This window comes from Pseudonaja textilis, chromosome 1, assembly GCF_049901715.1.
Source record: "Pseudonaja textilis isolate UNSWEBS1 chromosome 1, rPseTex1.2, whole genome shotgun sequence".
In the NCBI taxonomy this organism is placed as follows: domain Eukaryota; kingdom Metazoa; phylum Chordata; class Lepidosauria; order Squamata; family Elapidae; genus Pseudonaja; species Pseudonaja textilis.
In genome coordinates this window covers 79,643,830-79,655,386 of record NC_141990.1, presented here as the reverse complement: position 1 = coordinate 79,655,386, position 11,557 = coordinate 79,643,830, and the positions used below count along the sequence as shown (strand labels likewise).

The following is an 11,557-nucleotide window of genomic DNA, read 5'->3' as shown; positions in this document are numbered from 1 at the left end:
GTCAACTCAGGATTTTTCTTGCAGTATTGCCACTATTACCACAAATATTTTTCATTACATCATTTTAACTTGAGAAGGAAGGACCCCTTTTATTACTATTGCTTGTTCATTCTGCAAAACTAACCGGGGGTTTATACGAATAATCCTACATCAACTTTATGCTATTTTTAAAATATAATTCCAGTATATTTAATTATTTGTGTCCCAATTAAACAAAGTGAACATGTAGGAAGTGGTCTTTCATTGTTTATAGATCTTCTTTATAGGTAAGGATTAAAGTTTTTTTTGGATGTGACTGTTTTAATAATCAAAACTATTTATATTTCCTTTTTAGTAAAAATGGGAAATTCAGACAGCCAATACAGTCTCCAGGGAACCAAAAATCACACTGTATCTACACCTGCTATCAAACAGAAACCCTGCTCTCTAAAAATTTGTGGCATCCATTCTAAAGATGAAAAATCCTACTCTGTACGTGGGTGGAACCACAGTTCCAGTAATGCAAGCTATAAATCCCGATCATTTGCCAGAAACTGCCTTTCTCATTTTAAGAGTAATCAGCCTTATTCCTCAAGACTCAATGATACAGTAGTGAAAGTATCTAAGAGTAATAGCCATGCGAAGCCTAGGTCTCCCACATCAGAGAACTGTAGTCAGGGGAGTAACAATGCATTTCTGCCTGAGAATGGTTTTCACTACATTGGCTTTGAAACTACCAACAACTACGTTCCTTCCAAGGAATATAACGGGCATTTCTTAAATTGCTATGGGGAAAAAGAAAGTTCATCACCAGATGACAGAATGAGTCCAAAAGTTCTCATCAAGACGTTAGGAAAGCTTGATGGGTGTTTGAAAGTTGAATTTCACAACATTAGCAGTAATAGCAGCATTTCTAGAGATGAACCCAGTGAACCAGTCCAACTCTTAAGATACTTCCCTACTTCAGAGTCTGAAAAGAATAACATGCTTGAAGGAAAGGAATCTTCTAGTACAGATTGTGCTGAAAGCCATCGTCTGTCAGCTACTGATTCGAGACTTAGATCCAGTAAAGGGAGCTCCATTAGTTCAGAGTCATCATGGTATGATGCTCCATGGGGCAATAATGGAGGGATAAATGAACTAGATGTGTCATACATATCCAGAAGCATTCCAGAAGCAAGAATCCAAGTGGACTTCTCCCAGAATGACTGCAAAAAATCACTGAATCAAAGTTCATCTCTTTCTTCCCTCCGTGATTTATATGGGGATTCAAATCTAAGAAGTTGCCAAGCCTCCAATATCGGACTTTCTGCAGATTACATCAATACACATGCTAGTTTAAGCAACCGGGTTTCATTTACCTCTGCCATAGATGTTCCTTCTAAGGTGGAGCACAGAGGATCTCCACAATACTCTTCCTTCACTCTGCCTTGTAGGAAATCTACAAACCTTAATGAGGATGCAGCTAAGAAGGAAACTTTAAAAAGCCGAATGCGTCGGATCAGTGACTGGACAGGCAGCCTGTCAAGGAAGAAGAGGAAGCTACAGGTACGTGGCATTTCAAGCTTAAAAAGTTACCTAAAGTATGAATTTTGGATTCTTCATTGTAGGGTATATGCTTAATTTAGATTCTTAAATTAAACTAGACAACTCCTACTCCATTGGGTCATTGTTTCAGAGATATTTCCTTACATAAAAAGGGAAACGGGATGACAATGGAATGAGCACTGCAATAAAAGCAGTGGGAGTGATTTCTGACTTTCTGTTGGCTTCGTTATTGAGTTTTCTTGTGGGAAGTTGGCAGAGAGCATCAGAAATCATCTTCCCTCCTCCCTACTTCTTTCCTTCTCCCTCCTTCCTGTTATTCTGTTGTTTTCTTCCTTTCTCCCCAGAATTCCTACCATCTTCCCTATTTATTTATTTGTATTCCACTTTTTTTTTTTTTTTTTTACAAATAACTCAAAGTGGCAAGCTTTCTAGCCTGGTGCCTCAACTACTAGACCAAACTGGCTTTCATTTACTTTGCTTGTGGGAAGTTGTAGGTCCCAAGCCAGCAAACAGGTAAGTGAGAGATTTCTTACCCCTGAAAATGGGTGTATGTGCATGAATGTGCACTAAGCAATTTTTTTTCCTCTCCTGCTTTTTATATCAGTAAATAACTTGTCTCTCATGTAGCTATACAATGTTAAATGTTTATATGTTAGGTGAATTAAGTAATTTTCACTTACTAAATATGTTGTCAGTACAATTATGTTATTTTAAGATTTTCTATAACAGATGTCAAGCAGGCACACTCTGCTCCAGCTCTCCTGGTATCTCAGTTCAGAGCTATCTGTTCAGAGAAATTTTCACAATCGGAGTTAAGAATAATAGTTGTGTTATATTATCATTTGCTTTTAAACTGCAACCCTGCAAGGAATTCTGTATAAACTGACATAAGATCCAGGAAATGAAGTCTGCCAGTTTAAAATTAAAATCACGTGTAAAAATTAAAATCACATGTAAAGTATTCAATTCCAAATCGTTAATTTTATGTGTATGTATGTATGTATGTACAGTATGTATGTATATGTATATGTGTGTAAAAATTAGATAATCACTGTTAGCATAAATGGGTAACCTATAATTTTGCTCTAATGGAAAATGGTACTTGCTTAAAGCAGAAAACTCAGTGTTCTAATAGTATTTGCTAGAGAAGCATGCCTTTAGAAATTCTGGGTAAAATGTTTATATTGTAATAAAACAAATGCAGTCTTCTAGTATGACAACATTAGGCTCCTTTCCAAGTAACAGTTCAAGAATTTCATTCTGGTAATTGAGGCGTAGCCCTTAGCAAGAAATAGTAGCTATGAATTGATGGCCATTAAAAAAAAAGTCAGCTTATGTTTTTATAGCTAAACTAGCTTTAAGATTTGGTGCAACAGTTTCAGATAGCTACACTTGTGTTGGTCCTATTCTTCTTATCCTTATTATGTCAACCTTTTGATGCAACTAGAGTTGGCTGTGCCATTTTTCTGCTTTTAGTTGTTGCTTCAAGGCATGCCTTTTTAAAAATACCCTCTGCATTATCCCATTTGTTATTTACTCAGTTATCACCCATTTCCTTGGCTTTCTTCCCTGTCATACGATATATTCACATCATAATCCAGGAATGTTGAAATTGATATAATGGAGCTGATGGAATAGGATGAATGGGGTGCAGAATTAAAGAATAAAGCACTTTATTTTTATTCTGTAAGGAATAAAGCAATTAAAGAGATGTTTGATTGGCTTTAGTAAGGCAGGCAAAATAAACTTAGCATTTCCTGGGATATCAGGGCTACATATGGCTCTTCAAGATTTGGATGTTTAAGGTTAAAAAAAATATATAAAATGAATTTAAAAATACATTTCATGTTGGCTTGCTTGCTTCTTTTTCCTGGCTCGTTTGAACTCTCATGCTACTCAAAGGTTCTGTGGCTAGAAAACATTGGATACCTCTGTCGTAATGGAAGAATTGTACAAACCAATCCCTGTGTATTGCTTTCTCTCATGAGTGCTTTTGGTCTCCCATCATAGCTAATCTTAAAAAACAGAGGAGTTTGTGAAGGAAGGTGCTGCAAGGAAAGAAGGAGGTGAAATAAACTTGGAAGGAGTTGTGCTTATTTGTGGGGGTTCATTTTGGTGTTGAAATGGATGCCTGCAGGATGTATGGAGCCCCAAAATTAAACTTATGAGGGTTCAAGGCTATATTACACAGGGAGGTATTGTGCAGGAGATATTGTGCATGTTTGCTTCCCAAAACTCTCCAGAAACCTTACGGAAGAGAAAGCAAGCGGCATCAAATACAAGACTTGGAGAATAAATTCCAGGATCATTGTTGCATATTGCATAGATACAGTATCCTGTACTTGAGGGGCTGTCACAAAGACGAGAGGATTGACTTATTCTCTAGGGCAGCAGAGGGCAGGATGATGGAGATCCAACTTAAAAGTAAGAAGAATTTTTTTTACAGTGAGAGCTGGAGTTGTAGATACTCCATCACTGGATGTTTTCAAGAATAGACTGGATAGCTGGGTTAGTATAAGTCTCCTGCCTTGTTGGACTAGAATACCTTTGAGGTCGCTTCCACCTGTATGATTCTAGATGACTGGGAAACAGTATAGATACAGTAATCTTGACTGTAAATATATCCTTAAGTTGATCAAAGAATGTGATAACATTAGCAATAAAAAATACCCTAATTTAAAATAATCCAAAATAAATTATGGCTGTTTCTCAGTGCAAAGAGAAGTAAATAAATATCTAATCCTTAGGATGATTTCTGATTCTGCTTTTGGCAGCAGATCTCAATGACTGAATTAAGAGATCACCTATAAGCTATTTGTATCGGTGAGCTCTGATATTTGTGGCAATAATCACATCCTTCTAATGTATTAACTTTACTGCAGTGCTTAATCTGCATCATGCACTATAATTCCACAAATTGCAACTTACAGTTTATGAATGAGCTTATTAGCAGCAGATGCACATACATACATGTGAAGCGAAGCATTGCTGATTACCGGGTGCCAGTTAATTGTGCCACTTTTCTTCTTTTACAGGAGCCAAGATGCAAAGATTCAAATGAGTATTTTGATACTGAATACGAAAGCCTTTCTACGGACCTTTTTGCTCCTTCCCATTTCTCTGGTTCTCTGTGGTCCCCGAGCTCTGGCCAGATTTTGTCCCAAAGAAGTGAATCAGCTAATGCAATCAGCAGTGACTTCCTAAGGCAAAATATTTATGAAAACTTCATGCGAGAGCTTGACCTGAGCAGAACCAACGTTGAGAACACAGACTCTTCTATGGAAACCGAGGACTCCAGCAGTGAGTCACTCAGCTCCTTGGAGCACTTGGATCTGCTGTATGAGAAGGAACAAGGAGTCATTCGTAAAGCTGGGTGGCTTTTCTTCAGGCCTCTTGTGACCCTACACAAAGAGAAAAAACTTGAGCGAATAACCCGGAAGAAATGGAAACAATATTGGGTAACATTAAAAGGTCAGCCACAGCCATATTTACTCTTTTGCAATTCATTTCTAATATATTTCAGCCTCTGTTGCAAATATCCTTTGATCACGTTAACAGGCTTTATCCCATACTCAATTCAACTGATTGAAGTAAAAATACTCTTGTGATTGCAAAAATGGCTGAATTCTTTCCAACCTCATGAAAGGGGTTTTCCACATAAGCTTAAGTTTCTGTCTTTTCACAATTGATCTCTTTTTGTAGCTGAATTGATTGATTTCCTGCTCAGCGGTAAGGCGAGAGAGAGGGAGAGAGAGAGAGAGAGAATATATCAGTTTTTCAGTATTCATCCTAAAACTGCAAGATGGAGTTTTTCATCCTGAGTTGTTCCCACTTGTCACCCTTGCAAATGTCAAGGAGCTATAGGGTCTTGCCACTGTTTTGCTATACTTTTTAATTGGAATGACTTTTTTTCCCCTTGGTACAAAAACAAAGGCAGTAAGGCAGAGCCAAGGATAAGACCACATTGATCATTCATGGACCGGATGCCAATTTTTATGCTCTCCTCTTTGGTTACTTAGAGGGAGTACTGATTGATTCATGATCCCTAAGCACTGTCAGGAGTGTAGTGATTAAATTCCTTATGTGCCATGAAAATGTTTTTAGGGAATTCAGAAGTACAGACAGATCTGAATCCTCTACCTTCTAAAAGCCACTAGTGGAGTGGTTCCACTCTGTTTGGATGATCCTACTAGGGAAAAAAAAGCCAATTATGTCCCCTCCTCTTTATGTCCGATATTTAGAAGTATCTCTGCCAGTTGTCCATCAGCTCAATAGTGTTATGGTTCGCTGGCAGCCTGTGCAGATGGCAGTGGAATCGGACAGTGGGGAAGAAAGGGGATCAGTCCAGGAGTCTGGAGAGGACTCAGATGAGGGTCCTGTGTCTGATGCAGAGATGGGGCCAGGACCATCTGGGAGTGGGATGCTCCCTCCGGAGCCTTTGGAGTCTGTCAGCAGTGAGGCAGAGGATCCAGGGGAGCCTGTTCACAGTGTGCGTGTGCACAGAGCTCCTAGAAGGCGAGAGCAGCTGAAACAAAAGGGGCAACTCGGGAGTAAGGCTGGGAGATGATTGCCCCTCCCATCAGGTATAAAGAACAGGCAAAGATGACAAAACCTTTTCAGGAAGCAAAGTCGTTCGTTTGGTTCAGATTCATTCTTGAAGCTCTTTGTATTTCGGTTGGGTTTTTTTTCTAGTTCATTTGACATTTCTGTTATTGGGACTTCACAGGGAAGAAAGGTGGGTGCTTATCTCGAGGAACTGTTTGAGATTCATTAATGGATGAGAACGAAAATAATTCCCAGCGTTGCAATAAAACAATACTTATTTTTAAAATAAGTGTGTGTGTAATTACGGTCTCAGAAGCCTTGGTCAGAACAAATAGGAAGGAAGAAAAGAGACTTACTTTCCAGTAAATGTAATATTAGTGAAAAATACTGAAAAATTAGAGCACTATACAAGTCATGACTAATCAAGACTCATTGCAGTGTCCATGAATGGCATGAAGGGGGTATAAGACAATGATGAAGGTAGGATTGTGTTGCTGACATAACTCCAGTATTTCCCAAGACAGCCATGTGCAGTTTGGGAATAAACAGCCATGATGGCGCAGTGCTTAGAGTGCAGAAGTGCAGGCTACTTCGGCTGACTGCAAGCAACCAGCAGGGTAGTTTGATTCTCACTGTTTCAAGGTTGACTCAGCCTTCCATCCTTCCAGGGTTGATAAAATGAGGACCCAGATTGTTGGGTGCAATATGCTGACTCTGTAAACTGCTTAGAGAGGATGTAAAGCACTGCGAAGTGGTACATAAGTCTAAGTGCTATTGCTATCTGCTTCCATATAGTAAGGGCCTTTAGATAATAAAAGCTTCCTTCCTTGTTTAAAGTTAAGTTGGCTGGTTGGCTTCAAAGTTATCCATTCTGACTCAAAAGCCTTGTTTTTAGTTCATATGTGTAATGAATAAGTGGTAATAATAAAGTAGCATTAAAAAAAAGACGCTTTGTCTATATTTGGTATATCCTATTGCAGCATCTGCTTCAAGGCTGGGATAAATTGGAAAAGGAATATGTTTGGGCAAGATTTGCTTACGTTGAAACATTTAGTCAGCTAGATCTATTGACAATTGTTAGAAATGAAAGAAACAATAACTGTATTTTTCTGACTCTTTATTGAATTTTATAGTGCAAGAATAGATCAGATTGGTTTTGGGGAAATTTCAGCATATTTCTACAAATGCTTGCCACACAGGAGTCTTCTTATGTCTTAATTTATAGCTTGATGAGCCTCAATATAAAATACATGCACCCGAAATCTTTATTAAGAATCACAGTTTCCCTGATAATGCCAATCCTTGTAGAAGGCTTATGATACTTCCTACTACTAAATCATGTCAGCTTCATGGAATGAGCTATCAAATTTCTGGAAATGTTAAAAGCAGGTTTTTTTTTTTTCCAAATTAACATAAAGTTCAAAATGTTAACGGAAATTGAAAAAAACCTATTACATGTATAAATTATTTCACTACTTAAGTGTTGCATGTGCCGTTTGATTTGGCATTTGATAAAAAATAAACTTGTATAACATTCCAGTTTATTTCATTTAGTGGTAAATATTACTGAAGGTTATTTTATCAATTGTAAACTAAAATTATAATTTTAGGGATAATTATTGTATACTTACAAGAACTTCACAATTCGATGCATAAAATATTTAATTAGTCTGATTTTCTGAATCTGAAGTACAGTGACACTACAATCTTCAGTATCCATTTCTTGTGTTTCTTAAAATCATATCATTTCCATGCTTCTGCAAACTATAGTAAGATAAGCTTTCTTTTACTCTTTACATGTCTCTGTGTGCAATGTCAAGCCCTTGTGACCAAGCACCAGTGAATTAGTGTATCGATGATGTAAAAGTGGCTGATTTATTGAATATGTGTGGTATATAGTACACAAGCTTCATGCTATTCTTAAAAAGTGTATGCTATAGAGTTCTTCTTGTGTTTTCTTGACCAGTACTTAATTTATCAATGCTTAGAAAGATTGCAAACATCTGGCCAGCTGTCAAAGTAAATTTATTGGTGTTCTGAGGCTTCTGTAGGTTTAAAGCACTACCAAGATTATTCCTTTAACATGGAAGAGTGTGGTTTTTAAAAAAAAAAACAAAACAAAACATCGGTGCTGCTTAATTATTTTATCTGAGCAAGGGATTACATTCCAGGCATGTTCTGATTGTAGTCAGTATGTTATAACCTGACCTTTGGGGAATCAACCTCAGAAAGGTCATTGTATCTCATCTGTGAATGAACCATTTCTGGTATTTCTCCTTAAACAAAAAATAGCTGTTCAATTCTCAACTCTCACATCAAATGGCAAAAAATAAATCAAGCTGATTGATTGCTTCCATGTTTCTCTTTTTACTGGAGAGTTATTCTACATTGATTTTTGTATTAATTGATACAAAATTAAATCTGTATTTCACAGGATGTTGGTATAATTCAGCACTTCTTTTTATTTTATGAAGGATGCACTCTACTGTTTTATGAGACTTATGGGAAGAATTCCATGGATCAAAATAATTCACCCAAATATGCTCTGTTTGGAGAAGACTGCTTAGTGCAATCTTGCCCAGAACACCCCAAAAAAGAGAATGTCTTTTGCCTCAGCAATTCTTTTGGAGATGTCTACTTATTCCAGGTAGTCTTCTACTATATAATATATTCGTTCACTATCAAAGTATTAAGGTCCACAATATTGAACTTATGTACTATTTATCTGCCTTTCTATCTGTCCATCAGATTTTGTCCCACTACCAATTGGTTGACACCTGGTGGGTTATAGTCAGTAATTTGTAATAAGATACTTATTGTATAATCATTCAAAATTATGTAAACAAAAATTAAAATCACAGGGTAGGATCAAAAGATAAAGCTCTTACAAGAACAAGCCAGAGGAAATAGATATTTAACACCAAATAGACTTGGCTAATGAACTGGTAGCTTTCCATTCAAATTTCTAGTCCATTCTTTTCCAACCTAAGCAACTATTAAATCTGTGGATTTTTTGCTCTGTGGATTTTAAATCTGTGGATTTTGTCACAAAACTCTGGGCAAGCTGAGAAATTCTGGGAGTCGGTCACATAAGAATTAAGAGAATGACGTTGGTTACCTTGTAAAGAAAGTTATCATTAAATAATTCTTATGTGATTTAATTGTGCATAATTATGTATATAAAAAGCAACTTACTTTTGGTTTATTTCTTTTGGAGAATATATATGTGTTATATAGGAAAGGTAGCCCTTCAATGGGTGTAAATAAGAAGAAATGATGTATTTTTGAAATTATGGTTCTATTCATGTTTGTTACATATACAAATTAGGTTCATAGTAGTCCTGTGCATTGATAGCTTGTTTTTGAAACTCAACAACATCAAAGAAGCCCAACATTGTGTTAATTGATAATTACACCTATCTAACTCAATTAAATTCTAGATTGGATTCATCCCTAAAAATAAATTTATTTTTGAGATTAAATATAGAGGCAAGTTAGAATATAGGTATTAGACACACATCAGATGTTACAGAAATCCATTCAGACATTTTAAAGCTGTACTTCTTTACATCCTGGTTTGATGAGTGTATTTTGAGATAGAACATAATGATATTTTCAGAAAATTGAGAATCTGCAATGGCAGGATTTGTAATTGGCATAAAAGGTGGTGAAAACAAACACTATAGTTATAATCTTACTTTTGAATGTAGTAGAAAAGGGTTTTTTTTTTTACATCCTCTGTAGGAAAATTATTATAGTATTATAGTATTTTTCTTTTTACTATAGTGGTCTACTATTTTCATTTAATTTTATGTATTGCCAGTAAAAATGCATTGTCTGGAAATAAGAGTGCCACTTAAAGTATCATGGTTGTGTTGAATTCAATCTGCATTTCTTGTAATTGGCAAGACAACATGTCTTCTGATATTGATACTTAAGTTTTCTTTGTTTCACAGATGGGCTGCTGGGATAGAAGTTCCAAATGAAGGCTACCTCAGACTTAAAAGAAATCAGTTAAAATCAATAGGAAGTTAATTAAGTTAGTATAAGGCAGGCATAATGACAGGAAGAAAACAGGTTGACTGAATTGCAATGTTTCTAAATGCTGTAATGAATGCATTTTTCTGTATGCAGCTCCTGCATTTTCCTACACAAAAGGCATTTTAGCCTCTTAATACATTACAAAGAAATTTAGGAGATGGCATAAACTGCTATTAGACAATCACTGAAGTTTTCTTCCTGCTTCTTCATTTGCAACAATTTTCAGTGCAATTTCCATTCAATTGTATTTTTTTGAAATTAAGCTAATGATAGGTTATGTAATTGCCATCCTTGCAGTCAAGCATCCTGTGATGAATTTAATCTTTTATACAAAGTTCTTTCTTTTTAGATAAAGCCTAAGAATTACTAGCAATGACAACTCCCAGTTTTTCAAGACACTATTAGTATAGAAGAAGCCTTTCATTCGTTTGAGGGGGAAAATTGCGTGCTGTCATCATGGAATTGATATCACACTGTTTTCCATTGGTTGCGAAACTTGGTAAGTTGTATTTTAGCATTCTGTTTATAATGTTTGATATTTTTTTTTTACTCATTTTTTAGGCTACAAGCCAGACTGACCTTGAAAACTGGGTTACTGCAATACATTCTGCTTCTGCTTCTCTCTTGGCAAAAAAACTCGGGAAGGAAGATACAGTCAGATTGCTGAAAAATCAGACTAAAGCCCTTAATCAGAAGATTGACATGGATAGCAAGATGAAAAAGATGGCTGAGCTCCAACTCTTGATTGTTAGCGATCCTAAAAACAGGAAAGCAATAGAAAACCAGGTACTGTGAAGTTGATTAGCCTTCTGCACATTTATCATTGCAAAATATCTCTTCTTTAAGCATGCCATTTGTAAATATTTTTAGGTTAGAAAGCAAGCGTTTTGAAGACAATATGTTGCAGATGAGAAAATCACTGTCGCGGTAGAATTGACTGAGCATATTTTTAAGGAAGCTATCATGGGTAACTGTTCTTGGCACTCACTACTTGCACATGTGGAAGTAGTTATTTCTGTACAATTCTGAAATAGATACATGAAAATATTCACATTCTCTTGTGTAAATTGGAAGAATCAACACAAAACAATCCTGCTGCTATCTGAACTATTGTCACTAGACATATAACACCCTCTGCTCCAAAGTCTTCCTGAAAACGTTCTGTCTTCATAGCTTTCCTAAATTGTAGCTGGGAAGGGGGCATTTTAACAGCAAAGATTGGGAAGGGCTGTGGGCTACTCCAACTTTCTGGAGGGTCCCCAGCATGTTCCCTTGACCTGTATATATTTCACCTGGAGCAGATATTCCTGAAGTTACTGAAGCCCTTTATAGGAAATAACTAGCATTTGATTTAGGGCTAGATCCTGAGTGGTAAATCCTGTGAAGTAACCACAATATTTGTGTATTTCTGCTACATTGGCTTGCACCAGTCAGCAAGCATCTG

At 36.4% G+C, this 11,557-nt stretch overlaps 1 protein-coding gene across 2 annotated transcripts in view; it reads left to right on the top strand.

The window, feature by feature from the left end:
* Positions 1-11,557, top strand: part of TIAM2 (TIAM Rac1 associated GEF 2) — a 74,685-nt gene that overhangs the window by 535 nt on the left and 62,593 nt on the right. For both annotated transcript variants that reach the window (XM_026705033.2, XM_087939188.1), the window contains exons 2-5: positions 335-1,527; positions 4,563-4,998; positions 8,547-8,719; positions 10,675-10,899. In XM_026705033.2, the coding sequence (XP_026560818.2) occupies positions 340-1,527; positions 4,563-4,998; positions 8,547-8,719; positions 10,675-10,899 (2,022 nt within the window). In that variant the 5' untranslated portion in view covers positions 335-339. The remainder of the gene's footprint in view (positions 1-334; positions 1,528-4,562; positions 4,999-8,546; positions 8,720-10,674; positions 10,900-11,557) is intronic.